The 26,866-nt window shown below is 35.7% G+C and overlaps 2 protein-coding genes across 2 annotated transcripts in view; one reads left to right on the top strand and one right to left on the bottom strand.

Moving 5' to 3' along the window:
• LOC111059595 (ubiquitin-conjugating enzyme E2 Q2) overlaps positions 1 to 10,079 on the bottom strand; it is a 31,391-nt gene extending 21,312 nt beyond the window's left edge. The window contains exons 1-3 of the mRNA XM_039435911.1: positions 9,781 to 10,079; positions 4,971 to 5,075; positions 2,977 to 3,213 (exon numbers count right to left, since the gene is read on the bottom strand). Coding sequence (XP_039291845.1) covers positions 2,977 to 3,213; positions 4,971 to 5,075; positions 9,781 to 9,942 — 504 coding nt within the window. The 5' untranslated portion in view covers positions 9,943 to 10,079. The remainder of the gene's footprint in view (positions 1 to 2,976; positions 3,214 to 4,970; positions 5,076 to 9,780) is intronic.
• A 2,732-nt stretch (positions 10,080 to 12,811) lies between these two features.
• Positions 12,812 to 26,435, top strand: LOC120353159. Its single transcript, XM_039435910.1, has 5 exons — positions 12,812 to 13,028; positions 14,370 to 14,513; positions 17,337 to 17,466; positions 23,002 to 23,850; positions 23,884 to 26,435. The coding sequence occupies exons 4-5, from the start codon at positions 23,242 to 23,244 to the stop codon at positions 26,323 to 26,325; spliced, it is 3,051 nt and encodes a 1,016-aa protein (XP_039291844.1). The 5' UTR covers positions 12,812 to 13,028; positions 14,370 to 14,513; positions 17,337 to 17,466; positions 23,002 to 23,241; the 3' UTR covers positions 26,326 to 26,435.
• Positions 26,436 to 26,866: the final 431 nt, after the last annotated feature.

Here is a 26,866-nt window from a genome sequence, read left to right as displayed (position 1 = left end):
AAACAAAGCGGATAGCGCTATCTCTTCCTTGCTTAGCTCTGTCGCCAGATCGTCTTTTAACAATGTAGAATTAATAATTGATTAACAAAATATTTTATCTTTATAAAAATCATTATGAAATTATTGAAAAAAATAATCTCTTGCTTAATAAAATATAATTGATTACTTCAAACGAGAATGAACAGTTGATATTACATCAATAAACCTGTATCAGCTACCGTCTATAGACGGCATTGACAAGATCGGCAACGATGTCCTCCTATCTTTCTCCACTGCCATTGAGCAACTTATTACAACTAGAGTAGAAATGCAACAGATGCTCTTTTGTATCTTTTCGAAAGCAAGGTTCTCCATCCGAAAAGATACACAAGGAGCTTCAATGTATCTTCCCATAAGCAACAGATGCTCTTCTGTATCTTTTCGAAAGCAAGGTTCTCCATCCGAAAAGATACACAAGGAGCTTCAATGTATCTTCCCATAAGCAGCAGATGCTCTTTTGTATCTTTTCGAAAGCAAGGTTCTCCATCCGAAAAGATACACAAGGAGCTTCAATGTATCTTCCCATAAGCAACAGATGCTCTTTTGTATCTTCTCAAAAGCAACGTGTTGCATCCGAAAAAATACACATGGAGCTTTAGGACCGGTTTCCGAGCTCGGGATTCAGCCAAGTTCTAGACTTTAAACAGCTGGAGACAGAAAATTGGCTTTCCGAAACGGGGCGTAGTCGCAGACCATGTTTAAATTAAATTTCGAAATACTAGGAAATTGAACACAAAATAAAATAAAAGGAAAAATCTGGTGTGGCGCACTCACACAACTTTCCTTGCCGTTATGAAAATTGATCCCCTGACGCTAGTGTTCCCGCTCATCTCAAGTCTACTATTCAAAGATCCAATTCAGCTGGTGACAGGACAATAACGCTGGTGACACACGAGGTCTGCTATCTCTTCATAGTGAATAATTCAATAGAATCAACAGTTACCAACAGTTTGCAATTGAATAATCACATTTACTCGAATTTCGAGCTTATTTTTAATTTTAGGTGAAAATGCTCAATCTTTTCCTTTTGGAATTTTTTGTTCAAATTTTATTTGAATCCTGATAATTGGGAAACTAAAATCAAACTTTGTATAGATGTGGCGGAGCTCCTGAAATTTTTACAGATATGTGACTTGTGGCAGTTGATAGAGCTTATCAATAACTATTCTAGGTATGAATTTGATAAAAGTCGTTGGAGCCGTTTTTGAGAAAATCGCGAAAAGCCCTGTTTTTGACAACATTTTCGCCATTTTAGCCGTCATCTTGAATTACATTTGATAGAAATTGTTCGTGTCGGATCCTAATAGTGTAAGGACCTTACGTTCCAAATGAATTCCTCAAGTTCTAACCGAAACCGGTCTTTCGAAGTATCAATAAATCTGTGGTTTTTGACAATTTCTTACTTTTTTTCATTCAATATGAATAATTACCACAATATCAACTTCTCAACTACACAAAAAATCGATACTATTGATTGATAAAATACCAAATATCGATAGTAACGATACTTTTGTCTGACACAATACCAAGTATCGATAGTATCGATCGGTACCTTTGATTCGATTAGATACCAAATATCAATACTTTTGTTTGACCCTTAGACCAGTTATAGAATAGACACGGCCCATTGTATATATTCAAACTGAAAGTCGATGAAGCCAACATCTACTGCCATATCGCCCCATCGTGACGTCAGCATCGGATAGAAAACTTTTCTATAGTTTGTTTACATTGTTTTCTATTTCTATTTCAGCGGGAGTTTACCATTTTCATGAACTAGTAGTTCTGTGAACAGTAGACGTCACGCAGTATTCTCCTCCTCAAGTACCTGATTGAAACTATAGACCTTATGGAAATACAGCAATAGACTGGCTTCTCCACACATATGTGTGATCACTTGTCAGCTGATTTATGATGAATAATTCTATAGTCTAATTTTTACTCTAACATTGGTGTATGAAGGAGGCTCCTTTTTCCTTTTATACTAGTAGTTCTGTGAACAGTAGACCTCACGCAGTATTCTCATCCACAAGTACCTGATTGAAACTATAGACCTTATGGAAATACAGCAATAGACTGGCTTCTCCACACATCTGTGTAATCACTTGTCAGCTGATTTATGATGAATAATTCTATAGTCTGATTTTTACTCTAATATTGGCGTATGAAGGAGGCTCCTTTTTCTATTTATATTATCCTTGAAATGCAAAATTTCCAAAAACCTTGTATATACGTCGACGCGCAATTAAAAAAGGAACATACCTGTCAAATTTCATGAAAATCTATTACCGCGTTTCGCCGTAAATGCGCAACATATAAACATTTAAACATTAAGAGAAATGCCAAACCGTCAACTTGAATCTAAGCCCTTACTTCGCTCGGTCAATAATAATTTACTTCTATCTGAAATAGACACAATCTGCTATGGAAAACATTGTAAACAAACTACAGAAAAGTTTTCTATCCGATGCTGACGTCACGATATGGTGATATGGCAGTAGATGTTGACTTCAGGGGCTAGACTTCCCAGCGTGTCTATTCTACAACTGGTCCAAAGGTGCGTACAGACTTTCGCTCTGCTCCGCAACCGAACGTCACTCCGGCAGAGCGATTGATGATCGACCGGGGAGCAACAGTGGTTCGACCGGGGAACGCGAGAACAGCTAACATCTTCCGTAACGTTCATGATGGGTGCGACTGCAGAGCGGGGGCGGAGCGACTGCGGTACGATGGAGAAACGGGGGCGGAGCGTGCTCGGTGCGGGTTGGAAGCGCGTATATGTGTACGCAGCTCAAGGTTTGACCCAATACCAAATATCAATAGTATCGATAGTTTCGATCCGATACCAAGTATCGATACTTTTGCATCGATATAATTATCGATACTTTTGTATCGATATAACTATCGATACTTTTGTAGTATCGAAACAGGACTCACCTTGTTCTTGTTGGTGATGTCGGGCTCGTCCATTTCGAGATGCAGGTCATCATCGTCATCATCATCATCGTCATCTTCATCGTGCTGACTGCCGGGCAGGTCGTCCGAGGGCGGGGTGGGGGGTCCGCCCGACGGCCACAGACACCCCAACGAAAGGCGGTCAAGGTCGGCACTCGGCTCTGTGACGCCGTGCAGACGGCACAGTTCACGCACCACTATGCACACCTGGCTCATTACCTGAACAACGAGAAGAAAAACAAGATGAAGATAAGGTAAGAGAAGAAGAAATTACCATAGAGAAACGATAGCATAAGTAGATATCCCATGGTATAGGGCGTTTATGTCGCAACTTTTACTGTTATCCGAAGCCGATAGTTCACGTAGTTCTTTCCTATGCAGCTGTGTGACGTTGTTAGTCTCTCAAATTGTGCCGTTCATACACTATCACACCAACAAAACAGTGAGAATTGACAATAATCGACAGTAATCGGCTTGAGATAACAGTAAAAGTTGCGACATAAATTCCCTATACCATGGGATATCTACTTACGCTATTGTTTCTCTATGATATTACCTAATAATATCTAATATAATTCAATTTATTATGTAATAAATTCTATTGTTGTATTGTATTGTTTACTATAATTTTGTCAATAAAGGTTGTTTTACTACTACTACTACATAAGGTGGGAGAAGAAGAAGATGATGATAAGGAAGAAGGAGAAGAAGTAGACGGTAGGGGAAAGAAGTAGTAAAAGAAGAAGAGGGCAGTTGAAAGAGGTAGAAGATGAAGGAGGAGGAGAAGATGATGATAAGGAAGATGATGAAGAAGAGAGAAAAAAGATGATGAGAAAGACGAAGCAGAAGGATGAGGAGGAGGAGAAGGAGGTGGAGAAGAAGAAAGCAGGGAAAGAGGTAGATGATGAAAAGAGGAGAAAATGATGATAAGGAAGATGATGAAGAAGAGAAAAAAGATGATAAGACGAAGCAGAAGAATGAGTAGGAAGAGAAGGAGGTGGAGAAGAAGAAGGCGGGGGAAAGAGGTAGAAGATGAAAAAGAAGGGGAGGGGGAGGAGGAGGATTGATTGAGTACTTTATTTCTGTAGATTCCAATATATACTGGCTTATACACTTATATACAATAGCTTACAATACAGCAAAATTATAGATGAATTTACATAATATAGACTAAGAGAATAATTATTGAACTGTATATGATATGAAAATAGTTATTTGTGCAACTAGTGCGCAAAGTGTCAGTTTGCTGCACCGAAAGAAACGTTTACTGAATGGTTTCTTGAGTGCAGCAGAGGAACTTTGCGCACGTATTTCACATTAAGTTTTTCCTACAGTTACCATTGAATATGAAAAGTGGGTAATTATGGGTAAAATTGCCTGAAATGCATCAAATGTTTTTCTGTGTAATTTTTATATTGATAAAAACCTTAATCCTAAAATCCTAAAGTCCTCGTTGTCCTTGGTTATAATATATAATGAATAATAATTAGCGCGTTGTGCTTGGTTGCACCTCTGCTCACTATAGCAGCCACAGCAGTCACTGTTACCAACTTCATTTTGATTTTGCTGCACTGTTGCTCCATATAACCTACTAAGTATTTTGCGTTGCCATGTTGCAAATCTGGAGTGCAGAAAAATTTTTCCCGCACTAGAGCGGAAAAGTGATTCTTTGCGTTCTGTAATCAGTGCAGCAATGGCCACTTTTCAACGTAACTGTAGGAAAAGCAATTTGTAATATAATAACTATAGATAATAATCATATTGTAATGCATCTACATAAATTGGCGGAGCTTTGGACATATCAATGTCCATTCTAAGGAAACAATATTAAAAATATCCTCCCCACTAACTCTTTACCAAATAAGGAGGATGAGGAGGAAAAGAAAGAGAAGAAAAAGAAGAAGACAGAAGAAGAAGAAGTAGAAGAAGAAGAAGAAGAGGAAGAAGAAGAAGAAGAGGAAGAAGAAGAATCTTACGTGATTGTCCCGGCCTGTTGTGTTGCTCAGAATTTGTACGGCATTTGTAACACTTGTCTCCTCGGAGTCAGCAAACCACACAGGTGGAGTCGACGGATATGTCTCCTGCAAATTACAAATATTCAATTACAAATTACAAATATTTATTTAACTAATAGCAGATAACCCGTGCTCCACAATAATAAATAATAAATAAATGTTTATTTCCCAAAAAAACTAAAACTACAACATCAATTACACTAAATATTAGATAAATTACAATATTACATACAATAGTTAGTTACAAAAAATTCTTATAATGTGTCCTCTACTTGTTTAGTTTTTTACTTTCCTTGCCCTATTACCATAGGTAAGAATAGTATTGCTTTCCGAAAAAAATTAAGGTATCCCAATTTCTAAATTTCTATACGTTTCAAGGTCCCCTGAGTCCAAAAAGGTGGTTTTTGGGTATTGGTCTGTATGTGTGTGTGTGTGTGTGTGTGTGTATGAGTGTATGTGCGTCTGTGTACACGATATCTCATCTCTCAATTAACGGAATGACTTGAAATTTGGAACTTAAAGTCCTTACACTATAAGGATCTGACACGAACAATCAAAATCGTTGGATCCATTTTCGAGAAAATCGCGAGAACCCCTGTTATTGACAACATTTCCGCCATTTTAGCCGCCATCTTGAATTACATTTGATCGAAATTGTTCGTGTCGGATCCTTATATTGTAAGGACCTCAAGATTTCAAGACATTCCGTTAATTGGGAGATGAGATATCGTGTACACAGACGCACATACACTCATACACACAAACACACATACAGACCAATACCCAAAAACCACTTTTTTGGACTCAGGGGACCTTGAAACGTATAGAAATTTAGAAATTGGGGTACTTTATTTTTTCGGAAAGCAATACTTTCCTTACCTATGGTAATAGGGCAAGGAAAATAAAATGTCAAGTTAATCAGTTGAGTAGTTGAGACGTGATGATGCGTCATTCGTGAATTTTCCTATCCACTACGTGTATAAGCCAGTTCTTTCCTTTATTATATTATAGACTAGCCGTCAGGCTCGCTTCGCTTGCCATATCCGTCTTGGACCCCCGACTGGATTAGTCCAAAAATGAGATCAGTGGGCTCGCTTCGCTCGGCTGCATATTCCATTTCAGCATGCTTCATTCCATCAGAAAGTCAAAGTACTGAGAAAACGCAGAAAAGCTGAGAAAAATGTTGGAAAACGCTCATTTTGGGCGTGTCTTGTGCGTTATTTCAAATTCCTTCTAACACACAATTATTACACCCTATAGTGAGGTCCACGTTTAATGGCAGTGGATGAAGATAGGAGAACAGCGTTGTCGATTCTCTGCCTTAATTAATTATATTTTTGCATAGTCAAAAACAGATTTGACATCGTTGCGGAGCTAGAAAAGGATAGTACTTCCTGCTTTGTTGAATGATAGACAAGGATAGCAAAATCAAAGTTAATCAAATACTGTCATTATAACGTGGACCTCACTATAGCTTAGCTTCTGTACTGAATTTGAACAATTTCTGTTCATTTGTTCTCGATAAATCTGAGAAAAAGAAAAAAAAAAAACGCTGGAAAAACGCTAATTTTGGACGTATCTTTTGACGTTGATACAAATTCCTTCTAACACAACATTATTACACCCTAGCTGAGCTTCTGTACTAAATTTGAACAACTTCTGTTCATTTGTTCTCGATAAAGCTGAGAAAACGCTAAAAAACGCTGGAAAACGCAGATTTTGGGAGTATCTTTGGAAATTTTCCCAAATCAGTTCTTAGTGCGCCTCTAAAGGGCCAACTGAACATACCTACCAAATTTGAACATTTTGGTCCGATAGATTTTTTTTACTTTTACTTTTACTTCTTATGTCTTCTCCGCAGTCTGCTTGACCGGGGAATCGTCTTTTTCGTCCCATCGTGGGGGTGTCGGTGTTCACTTTTATTTAAGGTGTGAGAAGGTGTGGTCATCAATGAATTCTGCAATGCTATAGTATGGTCTGTCCATCAGGTATTGTTTTAGTCTTCTTGTGAAGGTGTTGTCATTCACTAGGGATTTTATGTTGCCAGGAAGCAGGTTAAACAGGTATGCCCCCGAATAGGCCGGAGATCTACTATACTTCTTAAGTCGATGCTGGGGGAGGCTTATGTCATCCATGTTGCGTGTTCTATAACTGTGCTTATCTCGTCTTAAAGCCGGACTTTGGTTTACCACTAGGATGATGGATTCCAGGATGTATATTGAGATCACTGTGAGGATACCTGTCTGCTTGAAGAGTGGTTTACAGTGTTCTATGTAGTTTTCTCTTAGTAGGATTCGCACTGCCCTTTTTTGTATCCTTAATATTCTCTCGAGATTTCCCTGTGCTGATGATCCCCATGCGACGATGCCATATCTCAGGTGTGACATAAATAATGAGTGATATGCGATTAGTGCTGTCCTCTCATCAGCAATATTTCTGATTCTGCGGATGACATATGTAGCAGAGGAGAGTTTTTTACACAAATAGTCCGTGTGTTGCCTCCAGGTCAGATGGTTGTCGATAATTACACCAAGGAACTTTGTGCTTTCCACTGTTTTTATATTACTGTTTTGTGGTTCATCCTGGGTTTGGTTTGTTGGGGTGAAGTTCATGTGTACTGTTTTTTCATTATTTATGGCCAGTTTCATTCTATTGCAGATTGAGGTAGCTTCAGTAAGAGTTGATTCAACTATATTGTTTCGATTTTTCCTTTCTGTTTGTGGGAAGTAGTATAGTTGTGTCGTCTGCAAATAGGATACACTTTTTTGTTTTCTTGTAATTCATCCGGAAGATCATTTATGTATATAAGAATTTTTAGTTCTGCGAGTGAGTGAGTGAATGAGTCAGTCAGTGAGTGAGTGCCATTTTGCTTTTATATATACAGATAAGTCAAATTATGACTGTACAGTTTATATGCTTACAATAAAATTTATCCAGTAATACCTAATCATTGATATAGAGTCTAGACATTGAAAATTATTTGAATTTATGATTGATCATTACTCGTAGTTCTGTGAACAGTAGACCTCGCGCTCAGTAAGTTACATTGACCTATTGTTATGTTTTCTCAAAAATTAATAAATAATTTAATGTCTAGAAAAAATCCTAAATAAACATAGAGCTTTCTGTCCTATCGTACCGTGACGTGTCGTCCCGGAATGTGAGTGTGAGCGCTGTTATCAGGTCTGGCTGCCGTCGATACACCAATCTAATCAACCTATCAGAGAACATTCTGTGTTGTCGAAAAATTGGTGTGTTGAAATTAACAAAATAAACTACCATAATGCTGATTTCCTACAAACTTAATTTCTCACTTTTCATGATTTTAGAAATCAATTTATTTTCAATAATATTTGTTGCAATTTTGATCATCAGATTAAAAAAGAAAAATGTTTTCTATCAATAACTCCAAACTCTAAACTAGAATCATGGCCTCAGCTTATGGAATGACAAAGTTAGTAGACAACACTGTCTATTAACGTTGATGGAAAGATACATTTTCAAGATGTTCGATGTTTTTGAACGGGTAGTATTATAGTCCACTAGACAGCTGATTTATAATGAATAGTTCTATAGTCTGATTTTTACAGTAACATTGGCGTTTAAAGGAGACTCCTTTTCCTTTTGTATTATCCTTGAAATGCAAAATTTCCAAAAACCTTGTAGCCTATATACGTCGACACGCAATTTAAAAAGGAATATACCTGTCAAATTTCATGGAAATCTATCACCGTGTTTCGCCGTAAATGCGCAACATATAAACATAAAGAGAAATGCCAAACTGTTGACTTGAATCTTAGACCTCACTTCGCTCGGTCAATGAACAAGCATCAACAACTAATTAATCAGTTCAGGAAACACGGGACTCATGGTTCTATTCCATAGTGTGGAATTAAGACCTGGTAAGCTATTTTACTCTATTTGGGTGTCAAGCAGCCTCTCTACAGCTTGAATGAACATGTAGGTTATTTTACTGTGATCAGAGAATTCAGACACTGCCTATTTGGAAACCCCAGTCCTTGGCAAAGACCTCAATTTAATAAGTTTAAAGTAAGTAATTTATCGGTAAAAATAATCTACTAAATAAAAAAATTGCAGCGTTGCTGTTCTATTTTTGCTGGAGTTTGAAAAAATAATCTGGTTTCAGCTAGTTACATATGTTTAATTTCTCAAAATTAACGTTTACTTTCTATCAGATAAATCAATATAATCTACAAATAAATAATGGGCATTCAAAAATAAAATTTATTATTCCTTCTATTAAATTAATAAGCTAACCTAAGTTAAGTAAAAAAAACATGTCTCATTATAAAACTAGAAGTAGCTATTCTAAATAGTCTTGATCTAACTTAGTCATAGTTTTAAAAGTTTATATAATGGAAGGTTATCAATGAAATAAAGTGACAGTACAGGTCATATTGAGCACGTAAACAAAATGTCATGTCAACTTTCAAAAATCAATTGTAATTAATACGTAATTTATAAATTATAGTAACATTCCTTTATTAGTTTGCATTTTAATATAATTTCAATTCAAACAAATAACAATTTCTGTTTTAAATTTCAGATTTAAGAAGCAAATTAAAACAATTAAACACAAACCAAAAACATTTCACACAGCCATGCATTACCCTGTACCCAGCTGACTAATTTGCCTTTGTCTCCAAAACCAGCTTGACAGCTAATTTCATTTTGAATTTTATTTTAAAGGCTCAATTTAGATTTTAAACACATTGGAATGATATAATATGAAATAAAGCAATAAACTTACCGTGATATTGGCGTGTATTTCGTATTTTTTGCCATTTCTTCCAACAAACCTGCAGTTTAGCTCATCTACACTGGCAGATACGATTTGAAAACGCTCGTGATTTTTGGGAAAAACTGCTTCCAATGTTTTTATTTCTTGTTTAAGTGTATTTAAACAAGCCATTTGAGTAAGTCGCGCATTTACAGACACAAAGTACAATTTGCAATTATGTTGAAACAGAGTATTTACTTGAATGTTTGACTACGCTTAAAATGAAAATGGCGTCGAATGAAACTGAGAAGTGAGAAGAGATGAGTGAGAAGGAGAAACTTTCTGTTTTCTATTGCAGGCTGTCAAGTGGTCAGTGCTACCACCTGTTACATAGATAAATAAAAAATATTCATAGCAAAAATTGTGAGGCAGGAATAATATATTTATAGAATTAAATGATAAGAAATTACTATTTGTTCAAAATGCATGGAAGATTCAATGGTTCATACAAAATGAGGAGTTGATGAGTACCATGATTCTCAATCGGCCAAATCACAGTACAAACTGTTTAAACGCATCTAAAACTGGAATTGCTCGAATTCAGAGAAGACACAAATTGATTATGCGAAGTGTGAATCTATAGTAAATTATCGATTTTTTTTTGTTGGACTACTTCTTGAATAGGGTCAAAAATACTGTAAATCCCAGTTGCACAGAAGCTGTTTTGAAATTCCAATCATTCTTTTCGAGAAAACCCTCTTCCCAGAAAAGCCTTTAGTCCAGTCAATTTCGACATGAAAAAGGTGGTGTGTTGGAATTTTTATCGTTATTCTGATTTTTTAATGTATTGTTTGGATATATAGGACAAATCCAGAACCAATTTTTTCATGCAAAATTTCTTCCTGCTAGACACAAAGTGGCCCAAAAACCATGTATTTTCGGTTCATTTTCCAGTTTTCAGCCATTTATGCCAAATCCTGTAATTGGTCAGAAAAATTTGCTCCTGCCTTTTTTTTAGATCATGAAATTCCTAATAAAATGGAATTATTTGAATCATTACATCTCTGATGAGTACTGAGTTAAAATTTTTCAAAAATGAGTGAAATTTGCAGAAGAAAATCATTTTTGAAGAGTTCTAGTATTTGATAATATTTTCCGATTGTTATTATTTGGATGTATTATTCAGTATCTCTCTATAGTGAGGTTCACGTTATAATGACAGTATTTGATCAACTTTGGTTTTGCTATCGTTGTCTATCAACCGACATAGCAGGTGGTACTATCCTTTTCGAGGTCAACAACGATGACAATAATGTTTTTGACAGTGTAGAAATATAATTAATCAATGCAGAGAATTGGCATCGCTATTCTTCTATCTTTATCCACTGCCATTATAACATGGATCACACTATAGGCTATTTTCATGGTTTTGTGCTCTACAATCTGAGACCAGGTAGAGCGCTCTATCTCAAATAGATTTCCAGGTACACCTGACAACAATGCTCCTTTTATTTTGAAAAACACCTTATTTTCAGCTTCAATCATCATCAACAACTCTATTGTTATCACATTGAGATTTTGCACAATGATATAAGTTCATAACATCATGTTCTTTGAGAATAACCCGTTAGATGTACTTAATTTAGTGGAGAGACACGCATATCTTCAATCTTCTTCAATCTTCATTTGTAGGACCATTAACCAGCCAGATGAGCTGGGTTGGTCATCACGTCAAAAATACAATATCACACAGAAGTTTTTGACAACACTGTCACGTCAAAAAATAAAACATAATGGCATAGATGGCTAAACACGGTGATGGCCACTAAATGTCAACTGTAGACTCCTGAAAAAATTCACTCAAGGAGTAGTATGGTCTGGCACGCAGCCAGGACTTGAGTCTCCTCTTAAACTCACTGTCACTCAAATGACGCACAGATGGAGGTAGCATATTAAACATTTTAATAGCGATATTGGGATAACAGTTCTGAGCCTTACTTAGCCTACATCGAGGAACATTGACTTCGAGAGCATTTCGAAGTGAGTAGGCACTCTGCAACCCCCTCAAATTCACTGTCAGATTAGTATTCCTAATACCAACCAGGGAAGCAAAGATGAACTGGCTAAAAACTGTGAGAATCCCAAGTCTGGCGAAGGAGGCATAAGGACACCTCATGGATCAAAATTTTAAACACTCATAGCTTTCGACACAATGATCGGATCTTATTCTACTACAGCTTGTTCTTCTCGGCTCGTCAAGGCGGTTCAAAATCATGCATCATAAGTCGAATTCGGTCGAAAAATAGAAAAAAATTCATCCTTGAGTTTATTGAATATTATAGAAACTTGTACTACTCTTTATTGAAAACTTTGAAATATATGAACAACTATAGTGTGGTCCACATTATAATGGCAGTGGATAAAGATAGAAGAATAGCGATGCCGATTCTTTACATTGATTTATTATATTTCTACACTGTCAAAAACATAATTGTCATTGTTGTGGATCTAGAAAAGGATAGTACCACCGGCTTCGTCAAATGATAGACAAGGATAGCAAAACCAAAGTTGATCGAATACTGTCATTATAACGTGGACCTCACTATAGTTTTGACCATAGGTCATTTTCAAGTTAAAATATACAAAAAATACATGATTTTTATTTTGTCCTTATTTGAAATTGAAAATTACCTATGGTAGAAAGTAGTCGTTAAAATATTTCAAAGTTTTTTTTATAAAGGGTACTACAAGTTTTTATATTGTTTTTATTAATTTGAACAAAAGTAGCCCATAGAAGTGATTTTATGGAATATTATAGATATTCTATCACACCTAGATTGCTACACAAAATAATATATTATATTGTATAGTTGTGTGTACGGTAGCCAACATTTGTAGATGAGAGAATAATTTTATTTTGTATACTTTTCAGTCAAGTGGCTATTGATGGAACTACTACTCAATACAGAGCGCCAGCACCATAAATATGTGTTGTCAGTCAGTAGTGTCAACTGCTTGTACTTCCCCTTCCAGAGCGACAAGCTTCGGGGCCAACATCTGTTTTGTGTTATCTACTTTCTACTGCCTTTTTTTTTGTTTTAGCACCCCCCGCCATGAAATATTGTTGCAACAAAACAAATTCCAACTTTCAATTTACCATGTTGACAACAATATATTTCTCTTCAAATTCAACTATCATTGTGTAAGGTTTTTCGAGTTTTCTAAAAAACACTTCCTCTACAGTGACAAGATCAAGTCAACAATATTGATTTTTTGAGGTTAGTTTTCTATTTATAACATTATTATTTTTATTGTAGTCGGGTTCTTGAAAATCTGAGTGATTGAATGAAATATTATTTTTGGTCGGTAAAATGGTAAAACTATTATAATTTACATTCTGCTAATTTCAACGTTTTCACAAATAAAAATAAACTTCTTTTGAGTTGCATATTAATAGGTCAACGTTATAATGACAGTAGAGAATAAGATAGGAGCACACCATTGCCAAACATCTGTCTTGTCAATGCCTTCTATAGACGGTAGATGATACAGGTTTATTGATTAAAATTAATAAAAACAGTATAAAAACTTGTAAAACCTTTTATTATTAAAAACGTTAAAATATTTTATGGACTACTTTCAATTATAGGTCATTTTCAAGTTAAGTGGAAAATAAATAAACAAATTGATACTATATAATATAAAAATATGCTTATTTTAATATGATTAATAAATTTATTATCCATTATTTTTGGTTGAAGTTATTAAAGTTTATTTACTTTCAATTTTATCAAAAATAGAATTATGTAAGTCAAATTGAATAATATATGTTTATCAAAATTATTATAATTTTGATATCAAAATTATTATAATTTCGATAAAATTAAAAAAAATTAAATTTATCAAAATTTAATAACGTCAACCGAAAATAATGAATAAGAAAATAATTTAATCATATGAAAATAAGCATAAATGTTCATTTATGATATAGTATCAACTTGTTTATTTATTTTCTACATTTTAACTTGAAAATGACCTAAGTTGAGGTCGAAACTAGTCGTTTAAATATTTTAAAGTTTAAAAAAAAAAAATAAAAAAGGGTACTACAAGATTTTTATATTGTTTTTATTTATTTGTTCAAAAGTAGCCAATGTGAATGACGTGTTTTTAGGTTTATTGATGTAAAATAACTGTTCATTCTTGTTTAAAATAATCAGTTATAACTTATTTAGCAAGAAATTATCATTTCCAATAATTTCATTATGAATTTTCATAATTAAGATAAAATATTCTGTTGATTAATTATTAATTATACATTGTTAAAAGACGATCTGGCAACAGAGCAAAGCGAGAAAGAGATAGCGCTATCTGCTATCATTGTTGAATGATAGACAAGGATAGCAATACCATTGCTAATCAAACACTGCCATTATAACGTGGACCTCTAGTATAGGTACCTATAAAAAATCTTCTTGTGTATCTTTTCGGATGCAACACGTTGCTTTTGAGATGATATTCTTCATCTTCTTTTTCATCTCTTCCTTGCTTTGCTCTGCTGCCAGATCATCTTTTAACAATGAAGAATTAATAATTGATTCTGTTTTTTTTATGGTTTTCAGGTGTTGATGTTGGAAAATCAGAAGAATATGGATAAGAACTACTGCCGTCTTTGCCTGAAGCACGATTTATGGAATTCTCCTCTCTCTGTTTTTTCTGAAGGATTCCAGATCTCTACAAAGATTTTAACGGTTCATGGAATTCAGGTTAGAATATTAGTAGTTCTGTGAACAGTAGACGTCACGCAGTATTCTCATCCACAAGTACCTGATTGAAACTATAGACCTTATGGAATAGCAATAGACTGGCTTCTCCACACATCTGTGTAATCACTTGTCAGCTGATTTATGATGAATAATTCTATAGTCTGATTTCTACTCTAATATTGGCGTATGAAGGAGGCTCCTTTTTCCTTTCATATTATCCTTGAAATGCAAAATTTCCAAAAACCTTGTATATACGTCGACGCGCAATTAAAAGAGGAACATACCTGTCAAATTTCATGAAAATCTATTACCGCGTTTCGCCGTAAATGCGCAACAAATAAACATATAAACATATAAACATATAAACATATAAACATATAAACATATAAACATATAAACATATAACATATAAACATATAACATATAAACAAATAAACATATAAACTATAAACAAATAAACATATAAACATATAAACATATAAACATATAAACATATAAACATTTAAACATTTAAACATTTAAACATTTAAACATTCAAACATTCAAACGATCAAATATTAAAACATTAAATATTAAAACATTCAAACATTTAAACATTAAGAGAAATGCCAAACCGTCGACTTGAATCTTAGACTTCACTTCGCTCGGTCAATTATTTTTTCACATTGAATATTACACAAATCAGATGGATACATTAAGGCTAGGCATACACCAGTTAGTCAAGACAAGACAAGACACGTTTAGTCACAATACTTCTCATAGTTGCTTATGAAGACATGTTTAATTGCAGTGACTAATCAGTGTGAGTTGAGTCATAAGCAACTATGTGAAGTATTGTGACTAAAAGTGTCTGATCATGTCTTGTCTTGACTAGCTGGTGTGCGCCTATAGTGAGGTACTCCTTATAATGGCAGTGAAGAAAGATAGGAGAACAACGTTGCCAAACCTCCGTCTTGTCAATGCCTTCTATAGACGGTAGCTGATACAGGTTTATTGATGTAATATTAACTGTTCATTCTCGTTTAAAATAATCAATTGTATTTTGTTAAACAAGAAATCATATTTTTAATGAGTTTTCATAACTCAGATGAAATATCTTGTTAATTAATTATTAATTGTTGAAAGACGATCTGGTAACCGAGCAAAGCAAGAAAGAGATCGTGAGTAGGGGGAAGTAGACAGTTAAAGGAAGCTTTTTTGCTCGAAAAACCACTCCTCCCTCTCCCCCCTCAATTTTTTGAATTTTGAAAAACCATAACACTGCAAGTTAACGCCCCTGTTTGGCATGTGTCTCTGTTCTATAAATTGATAATGAGCATGTTGCGTACTTGTTAGCATCAACAGATGGCTGAGGGGGGTGTGTCTCACTTCTATAAAAAGATCGCGGCACACATGCTGGTCTTATCAGCTCTAGTTCTGAGCTGCTACTAAACTAAAAAATCTGGTGTGGCGCACTCACACAACTTTCCTTGCCGTTATGAAAATTTATCACCTGACGCTAGTGTTCCCGCGCATATCAAGCCTACTATTCAGAAATTTGAGCCAGCTGGTGACAGGGCAATAACGCTGGAGACACACATGAGGTCTGCTATCTCTTCATAGTGAATGATTTAATAGAATCAACAATAATTTGCAATTAAATAATCACATTTTCTCGAATTTAAAGCTTATTTTCAATTTTAGGTGAAAATGTTACTGAACATTAACTGTAGAGATTTTCATGCTCAATCTACTCCACTTGATTTTTTTTGTTTCAATTGTATCTGAAGCCTGATAATTGGGAATCTATCTGCATTGATGGGGCGGAGCTCCTGAAATTTTTACAGATATGGGACTTGTGGCAGTTGATAGAGCTTATCGATGACTATTTTAGGTATGAATTTGATCAAAATCGTTGGATCCGTTTCCGAGAAAATCACGAAAAACCGTGTTTTTGACAACATGTTCGCCATTTTAGCCGCCATCTTGAATTGCATTTGATCGAAATTGTTTGTGTCGGATCCTTATAGTGAAAGGACCTTAAGTTCCAAATTTCAAGTCATTCCGTTGATTGGGAGATGAGATATCGTGTACACAGACGCACATACACTCATACACACACACACATACAGACCAATACCCAAAAACCACTTTTTTGGACTCAGGGGACCTTGAAACGTATAGAAATTTAGGAATTTCAGTACCTTAATTTTTTTCCGAAAGCAATACTTTCCTTACCTATGGTAATAGGGCAAGGAAAGTAAAAAGAATAAACAGAGAGCAATCCATTACACATGAAATTTGACAACTCAATTCTTTTAAGTTGCGTTTACACCAAAGTTTTCTACAAAATTCAGGCCTTGAAATAGTATTTCAAATGTGCGTACAGACTTATGCGCCACGAACACGCTAATTTCACCTCCCATCAGAGAGGGTAGAGAGTTAGTGGGGAGGAACATTGGTAGAGAGTTAGTGGGGAGGATATTTTTAATATTCTTTCCGAAGAATGGACAATGATATGTCCAAAGCTCCGCCAATTTATGTACATGCATTACAATATAACATCTATAGTTATTATATTACAAATTACTTTTTCATATCATATACAGATCAATAATTATTTTCTCAGTCTATATTATGTAAATTCATCTATAATTTTGCTGTATTGTAAGCTATTGTATATAAGTGTATAAGCCAGTATATATTGTAATCAACATAAATAAAGTACTCAAATCAATAATCAGTTGAGTAGTTGAGACGTGATGATGCGTCATTAGTGAATCTCTTATCCCCTACATGTTTAAGATGATTTTTCCCTCTATTATATAATTTGTGTGATTTCAGATTGCGGAAAGTGATTCATTCTCGAAAGTGATATGCCACCTATGTCTGGCCAAATTGGAATTCATGGATGACATAAGAAAAGAGTGTGCTAAATAGTAACTCCATTTTGAATAACATTGCTGGAGAACAGGTAGGTCTACAATGTCATCCATTCTTCTTCTGATAAGTTATTTATTTCTTTATTTATACAAGGTGTTTCAGAGGTAGTGTCGAACATTCTAGGGTATTGTCATAGCCACCTCTAATACAAGGCCGCGGCCTACGATATTGCAACGTTGCAGTGTAGGCCTAGAATCTAATACATTATTGGTGAAAAAGATTTAAAAAAATACCAGCTGATCTTTTCCACCAATCATGTATTAGATACTAGGCCTACACTGCGATGTTGCAATATCGTAGGCCGGAGCCTTGTATTAGATGTGGCTATGACAATACCCTATAATGTTCGAATCCACTCGACAGCTGATTTATGATATAGTCTGATTTTGACTCTAATATTGGCGTATGAAGGAGGCTCCTTTTCCTTTTATATTATCCTTAAAATCCATAATTTTCAAAAACCTTGTATATAAGCATAGCCACCTCTAATAAAAGGCCCCGGCCTACAATATTGCAACGTCGCAGTGTAGGCCTACAATCTAATACATGATTGGTGAAAAAGATCAGCTGGTATTTTTTTTAAATCTTTTTCACCAATCATGTATTAGATTCTAGCAAAGACCTTAAAGATGCATAGACTCACATGCAGCGCTAGTGTCGTACTTGGAATTGAAATCCGCCATTGAGGGGACAACCCATAAGATTATTACATACCAATGCCACCAATGCCTTTGTGATCAAAGTATATATAAATATATAATATCTCGTGCTAAAATACCCCAATGGCGGCCTTCAATTTCAAGTAAGAGCTATCATTGGGAAAACATAGACATTGTGGGTCTATATCTCTTTAAGGTCTTTGGATTCTAGGCCTACACTGCGACGTTGCAATATCGTAGGCCGGGGCCTTGTATTAGAGGGGGCTATGGTATTGTTCCTGGATGCTAGGAGACTACAAATGTCGTATTTGAAGTGTCCAAAACTCAGCGGTTATCCTTAGAGCTCCCATTTTGTATTTTCTACTTAGATTATTTTTATCTCAAGAACGAAATGTTGTATTGATCTGAAATATTTGGCTTGAATATTGATGTTATAAAGACTCAACTTTAAAAAATTCTACCGCCAAATAGTTAATGCATCTCATGACAAACTTTAGCTGGATGTAATCGCACAACTGAGGAGGCGCGATGCGGCATTTTGCATCCAGGTGCTTCTTGCTTATTGGTTTTGAATAGCAGATGATATTATTCATATTATTCCAATTATCAATTTTAATATTAACTAGCCGTCAGGCTCGCTTCGCTCGCCGTATCCGTCTAGCCAGGGGGCTCCGCCCCCTGGACCCCCGACTGGATCATCCGAAAATGAGATCAGCGTCCTCGCCTGCATGTAGACCTCAGTGGAACCTCTGTACCGAATTTGAACGTATTATGTCAATTTGATCTCGAAAACACCTGTTACTATATCGGCGTATCTTTGGCGAACAAAATTCTTCCACCTCAGCTAAACTTGTGTACTGAATTTTTTAAAATATTTCCATCAATTATTAAAGAGGTGAGGAAACGCAGAGAAGCTGAGAAAACGCTAATTTTGGCTAATTGGATAAATTGGTATTTAGGAGGCCCTGGATGAATGCATTTCAATCTTCAACTTGGTGCCAACCTAACAAAGTCAACTCAACTTAATGCCAATCTGACAAAATTTTTAATTTAGTTACCAGAACAACTGTTTCGAAGAGGTACTCTGTCTAGATTATAGTTCTATATTAACATATGGTGTGGATATTTCAATTATAATTTAAAGATATTGGAATAAGAAGAATATACATGCTAAAAGACGAACTTTAAACCCTTAAAAACCACCCTTAGAGTTAAAATATCGCCAAAAGATTTCTTAGTGCGCCTCTAAAGGGCCAACTGAACACACCTACCAAATTTGAACGTTTTTGGTCCGGTAGATTTTTAGTTCTGCGAGTTAGTGAGTGAGTCAATCAGTCAGTGAGTGAGTGAGTGCCATTTCGCTTTTATATATATAGATAAATAGTCCAAAAAGTAGGTTATGTTCCATACACTCGAATTCAGGTCTAAATTTCAGTCCAAAAATTTGAAAACAGAAAAGTTATAATTGGGGTTGTTTACAAACCAAATTCAATAACAAAATAACTCTCACTAATCACTTAAAACTGTAAAATAATTATAAACTTTGAAAATTATTATATAAAATTACTCTAATTTAGAATGATATACCATGATGTCATGTCAACAAATCAGATTATTTTGATCAAATCTTTTAAAAATTTCAAGAAGACATTAATTTCTCATGAGATAAGCTGATGGATTAAGAGCCCCCATCAGCTGAGTGCATCTGCTAAAAAAGTTCCATGGTTGAAGGATTAAAAGAGAAATCAACTTTTTTGATGAATTTGGAATCATCGCAAAAATATGTGTTTATTTTGAATAATATAATTATTATTTCTGATCAATTATGGATAATTCTACATTACCCGGTATATTTTTAGTTCTGCGAGTGAGTGAGTGAGTCAGTCAGTGAGTGAGTGCCATTTCGCTTTTATATATATATATATATATAGATAGATAGATAATTTTCCAACTGCAAAATAAATAATTTACTAAAAATCAATTAATTCCAAACACCGGAGACATCACAATTATTCAAAACAAAGCAATATTATTATTAAACGAAATTCTCAATTATCACCCCGTAGTAAATCACCCCGAAGACTTCTGCTACTGCAAATATTGTCAACAGGTTAAACAGCTAGATGGAAATTCGATACAAAATTATTTGTCAGCCCGGGAATGACAAAATAATTTTTGTATAGTAGCGCTCATCGAATTTCCATCTAGCTGTTTACCCTGTTGACAATATTTGCAGTAGCAGAAGTCTTCGGGGTGATTTACAGCATTTAATTAAGAATTTCGTTCAATAATAATTATTTATTTCTTTTCTGTATAGGGCTACTTGTAATATAAATATAAAGAAAATAAAAATTGATGAATATTTCAAAAAAGGGTACTGAGATTTTTATTTTCTTTATATTTAATTATTTATTATTTAGCATTTGAACAATAATGCAACTTCCAATTTGTTTCCATCTGTAGTTATTCATTTATTTTTGTCATAGTCAATCAATCTTAGCGGTTTTCCATGCATGAAATCAAGCCGGTAAACAGCTGTTTGCAGAACAAATAAACATATGATTCTCATTACAGCATATTCTACTGTAATGAACTCATATATTTTCTTCACAGTCGAGTGTGTTTCCTATAGTGAGGTCCACGTTATAATGGCAGTGGAAAAAGATAGGAGATCAATGTTGCCGATCCTCTGTCTTGTCAATGCCTTCCATAGACGGTAGCTGATACAGGTTTATTGATGTAATATGAACTGTTCATTCTCGTTTAGAATAATCAATTATATATTATTAAGCAAGAAATCATATTTTTCAATAATAAATTTTCATGATTTAGATGCAATATTTTGTTAATTTATTATCAATTCTACATTTTTGAAAGACGATCTGGCAACAGAGCAAAGCGAGAAAGAGATAGTGCTATCTGCTTTATAGAATGATAGACAAGGATAGTAATACCATTGCTTATCAAACACTGCCGTTATAACGTGGGCCTCACTATAGGATTGGACACTTGCAGTTGAGGTCTTGTACCTATGAAGTACTGTGTTCCAAGAGGATCTCCATCCCAGGCAACAAGCGTGGTGTCTTCTGAAAATTTATGGCAGAAGGTTTATCAACCTTCAAAATTCAAAATTTTAAATCATCATTTCTGGACCGAAAATCAAGTGACGAAGCAGTGTGTGACTATATAACCTTATCTTTTGGACAACATTAACATTTTATCAAAATTTTTGGAGAGAAATAGTACAGGCTTAGCCTAGTTTTTCCTCCAATGTCATAATTGTATAATGATTATAGTATTTTATACAATAAATAAATAAAATAAAAAAATAAAATAAAATAAAAATAGTACTTCTTCCCCCTTCATGATGAGATCATTCATGAAGATAAGGAGAAGTAGAGGGTCAAGAATTGATCCTTGTTCTACCATGTCTCAAGCCCATATAAACTCGTTGTACAATGTTGCCAAGTTGAACAATCTGTGTGTTTAAGGCTGTGCAAAGGCTATAAATAAACTTTTCCTCCACCTACTGTCCAAAGTACTTACTTTACTCCCTTAAATATAATACTAAAGTGTCACTTTTTCGCTCTCGGTAGTAAAAAACAGAAAAACTTCCTAGGGAGGAAAAGTGACTCCATTTAAATAACATGGGAAGCATCTCTATTTTAAAAACTCACATGGTAATAGGTTAGAAGGTCTAAGCTCAGATGAGAAAGCATAATAGAGGTGTCTGTCATTGAGTCAACTGAATTCAATACCACAACCAGAAATTTGATCAACTCATGAAATATATGTTTGTATGATATTATATTCTTAATATTAGTAGACGATGAAAATTTATACAATTTTAAAAATATTTTATTCTATTCAAAAATACCAGCCAACAAATATTTTGGATCTGCAATTCAAAATCTGAACCGCGCGATCTGGAGTCAGCCATGTTTGGTGGCTGCCCAGCTGATATAATTGTTACAACTTTTGCCGATAGATAACGCAATCGGCAGTGCCAATCAGTCGACCAGTTTTTAGGTTTTAGATGCCAGGTTATGTTGTTAGGAAACATTGTCACCAATACGTAAGTTATTAGAATGATTTTATTTGCAGAGTCTATAAAAAAATAATGTAGATGGAGGAAAAATGTTGTGTACATCACGAGCAAAAAATACTTTTTCTCCCTCAGGAAAATTGTTGCCCTCGGCTTCGCCTCAGGCTTCAAACTTTTTCCCACAGGGAGAAAAAGTCGTACTTTTCACTCTAGATATACAAATAACTATTCTACTCGTGATATTTTTCAAAGTTTTTCGGTTTGTATTACATCAAGCTATCAAAATGAAAAAGTTTTCTCAGGAAAACATTTTTTCTGCAATCATTACTTTTTGAGATATGAGCACCTGAAGTTTGAATTTTTGGGACAGAACATTTCAAATTCGGTAAGAGATAAATCCATGAGATTTATCTCATGGATTCATGGTATTGTTGATCTAGTAAAACAAAAATTTTCTGAAAATATCAATTTTTGAAAAAGTTATTCAATTTACTAAAAATAACTCAACTAAAAGTTATTTTTGGTTATTCTTAGTAAATTGAATAACTATCTTAAAAATGTATATTTTCAGAAAATGTTTATTCTACTAGATCAACAATACCATGAAGAATCTATCCTCTAAATCTCATGGATTTATCTCTTACCGAATTTGAAATGTTCTGTCCCAAAAATTTAATCTTTAGGCGCTCATATCTCAAAAAGTAATGATCAGAAAAAAAACTTTTTCATTTTGATAGCTTGATGATATACAAATCAAAAAACTTTGAAAAATATCACGAGTAGAAAGTTTATTTTTAGCCTTTGCAACAGGCGGTGTTTAATTTTGTAACAGGTGATAAAATTTGATTTTATTCTTTGACAGGCAGTGTTGGGTGATAGATCAACCTGCGAATTGAGCGAAGAAGAAGGTGGTGGAGAAGAAGAAGAAGAAGAGGATGGAGAAGAAGAAGAAACAACAGAGAGAGCGTGCAACAAATGTAAGTTTGTGACAAGCTGCGCCAGTGAGCTGTCAGTGCATCTAGAACTCCACAACAGGGTGTCCCCCAGAAATTGTCCGCGTTGCGAAGTGACTGTCCTCACCGAAAACGAACTTGCCGAGCACATGAAGCAAAAACACAAACACAAAACGCTGGCAATCCACTACTGCACCCAGTGTTGCACTCTTATATACGGCAACAGTCAGTTCTACCATCATTTTAGGACACAACATGGCGGTGGACTAACGGATAGACATCAGAATAAGAAGAGGAAGAGATCGGAGAACCGGAAGAGCAGGCGCCGGAAAGAGAGGGTGAAACCGGTTGAGGGTGAGAGAGGCTGGAAACCAGTTGAAACCCACAGGGAGAGGATTGTGTTGAAAATCAGCAAAACATCTGAAGATGGTAGCAGTACCAGGGGCGAACTGATGCAAACTAATTCGAAGAATTCTGAAGCTGGCCACAAGCAGTTGTCGAACAATTCTCAAGGACATCAGTTGCAAACTTCACAAGTAGCAATTGGCAACAAGCAGTTTTCGAGCAATTCTCAAGCACATCAGTTGCAAACTTCACAAGTAGCAATTGTGAATGAGCCGTTTTCAAGCAACTCTCAAGGACATCAGTTGCAAACTTCGAGCAATTCACAAGTTGCAAATATCAACAAGCAATTTTCGAGCAACTCTCAGGGACATCAGTTGCAAACTTCACAAGTAGCACTTGTCAACAAGCAGTTTTCGAGCAATTCCCAGGTACATCAGTTGCAAACATCGAGCAATTCTCAAGGGCATCAGTTGCAAACATCGAGCAATTCTCAAGGACACCATTTGCAAACTTCACAAGCTGCAATTGTCAACAAGCCATTTTTGAGCAACTCTCAAGGACATCAGTTGCAAACATCGAGCAATTCTCAAGTTGGTCACAAGCAATTTTCGAGCAATTCTCAAGGACATCAGTTGCAAACATCGAGCAATTCACAAGTAGCTACCTCAGGTATGAACAACGCCCAGCCATCATCCACTGACGTCATCAACTCTCAGTCAACCAAAGAGAATATTTGTTGGAGAACTGAAAATGGTGATGCAACACCATCTAAGAAGGGCAGATTTGACCTTGGAGATAGCCAGAGGAGAAGATTGGATGGGAAAACCGAATTCCCTCAGAGTAGATTGAATGAGAAGACCATAACCTGTGACACATCTCTTTCCAGTACTGATAAATGTCATCCATCTGAAGGATACATTCATTCAAGGACTGAAATTCCTGAAGATAGTCACACTCCTAAAAAGAGAGGATTAAGTGCCGGGTTTGTTCCAAATAGTAAGGGGAATATTACAAGCGGGGGTCATGAAAAGGGTGTGGATATTGTGAAGAATTGTATGGAGAATATTACAGGCAAAGGGAAAATTATAAGGGAAAAGGGAATATTACATGAAAAGGGTGTGGATATTGTAAAGAATGGTATGGAGAATATTACGGGCAAAGGAAAAATGATAAGGGAAAAGGGAATATTATATGAAAAGGGTGTGGATATTGTGAAGGGAACAACTGTTTTCCCAGGTAAAGAAAACAGCAGAGATTGGATTATTGAGAAAGATCGAACAGCTGTTTCACCAGGTTCACATTGCAGTGACGATTGGAACATTGGTGCAACAGCTGTTTCATCAGCTAAAGGAAACAGTGGAGATTGGAGCATTGAGAAAGACCGAACAGCTGTTTCACCAGGTTCACATTGCAGTGATGATTGGAACATTGGTGCAACAGCTGTTCCATCAGCTAAACAAAACAGCGGGGATTGCAGCATTGAAAATGAGCGAACAGCTGTTTCACCAGGTTCACATTGCAGTGATGATTGGAACATTGGTACGACAGCTGTTCCATCAGCTGAAGAGAACAGTGAGGATTGGAGCATTGAGAAAGACCGAACAGCTGTTTCACCAGCTAAACAAAACAGTAAAGATTGGAACATTACAGATGAGGAGATGAGTGATGGAGACACTGTGAAGGTCAAGGATCTGGCGAAAGTTGGTAGCAGTATTCTAGTTGACCTGAATGAGTCATACCATGATCTAGTAATTGATGAGGAAGATCTAGGGAATGGCATGAAAGTGAACCAACCACAAACTGCCAAACGAATCCTATCTGTTGGGCATCTTGGGAAAATGCCCCATGAAACTTCTGGTGAGGTTGAAGATGACATAGATGAGGAAGATGACATAGATGAGGAAGATTTAGTGAAAGACATGAAAGTGAAAAAACTACAAACTGCCAAAGATGATTTGTTGATCATAGATGAGGAAGATCTAGAGAATGGAATGAGAGCAAACCAACGACAAACTTCCAAAGATGATTTGTTGATCACAGATGAGGAAGATCTAGCTAATGGAATGAAAGCGAACCAACAACAAACTGCCAAACGTATCTCATCTGCTGGGCTTCATCAGGAACCTGGAAAAATGCTCAATGAAACTTCTGGTGAGGTTGAAGACGATATGGTGATCATCGATGATAGAGAACCTGGAAGGTTGAAAGCTAACAAACTGACAACAGCCAGGAAACAGGTGTCTCCTCAGAGAATACCCAGTGAAAACTTGGCCAAAGTTGAACTATCTCCTCGCAGACATCCTCGGAAAATGCCCAGTGAACACTTTGCCAGAGTTGATGATGACAAATTGTTACCTTGGAAACCCGATTCGACTCTTGAAATGGCTTTGAATGAATGGGATCACAAACCTCATCCAACAGCTTTAGCAAACAAACTGAAAACTGCCAGAAAACATGTGTATTTTCCTAGACATCCTCAGAAAATGCCAAGTGTCAAAGTTGATGATGACAAATTTTCACCCAATTTGAGTCTTATGAATGAAACCGTTTTAGATGAATGGGACCAGATAACAGCCTCCGACAAGATCTACATCGATGTTGATGACATAGATCATGATGACGTGATTATGATGGATGATCACGATGACTTAGATCATGATGACGTAGTGATGACAAATGATCACGATGATGTGCCAGTGACAACAAATGATGATGGGCCGATGACGACAAACAATGACGATGACGTTTCTGAAGTGTTGTCGACGTCGGTTGCTGACGGCAGCAGCAGCAGCGGCTGTAGTTGTTGTTCTTCGCTGAACAATAATTTTGACGACCTGGAGAGCTTGATAGAGGTAAAGGATGAGTACCCTAGTCCTAGCTATGATTAACCTTAGTGCAATCTACGCAGATAGGTCTCAGCTCAAGTTGTATATCAAGAAGAAGAAGAAGAAGAAGAAGAAGAAGAAGAAGAAGAAGAAGAAGAAGAAGAAGAAGAAGACAGGAGAAGTAGGAGAAGAAGAAGAAACAGTTGAAGAAGGAGGAGAAGACCGGAGTGAAAAAGAAGGAGAAGAAGACAGAAGGGAAAAAGAAGGAGAAGAAGAAGACAGGAGATCATGAAGAAAAAGGAAACAGGATGTGAAAAAGAAGAAAAAGTAGAAGTAGGAGGAGGAGGAGACAGGAGAAGGAGAAGAAGAAGATGAAGAAGAGGAGGAAGAAGACAGCAGGTGAAAAAGAAGAAAAAGTAGGAGGAGGACGAGACAGAAGAAGGATAAGGAGAAGAAGATGAAGAAGAAGAAGAAGAAGAAGAAGAAGAAACAGTTGAAGAAGGAGGAGATGACAAGAGGGGGGAAAGAAGAAGACGGGAGGGAAAAAAGAAGAAGATGAAGAAGCAGAATAAGAAGAAGAAGACTGAAGAAGAAGGAAGAGGAG

This window comes from Nilaparvata lugens, chromosome 9 (genome assembly GCF_014356525.2).
Source record: "Nilaparvata lugens isolate BPH chromosome 9, ASM1435652v1, whole genome shotgun sequence".
Classification (NCBI taxonomy): domain Eukaryota; kingdom Metazoa; phylum Arthropoda; class Insecta; order Hemiptera; family Delphacidae; genus Nilaparvata; species Nilaparvata lugens.
The sequence above is the reverse complement of the archived record's forward strand: the minus strand, read 5'-3'. Positions and strand labels throughout refer to the sequence as shown.

Excerpts from the sequence above, each read along its gene's own strand:
- LOC120353159 (XM_039435910.1), top strand. The coding sequence starts at position 23,242 with ATGAAGCAAAAACACAAACACAAAACGCTGGCAATCCACTACTGCACC. Across the intron at positions 23,851-23,883 it reads CACTTGTCAACAAGCAGTTT|TCGAGCAATTCTCAAGGGCA; the intron begins TCGAGCAATTCC and ends CAGTTGCAAACA.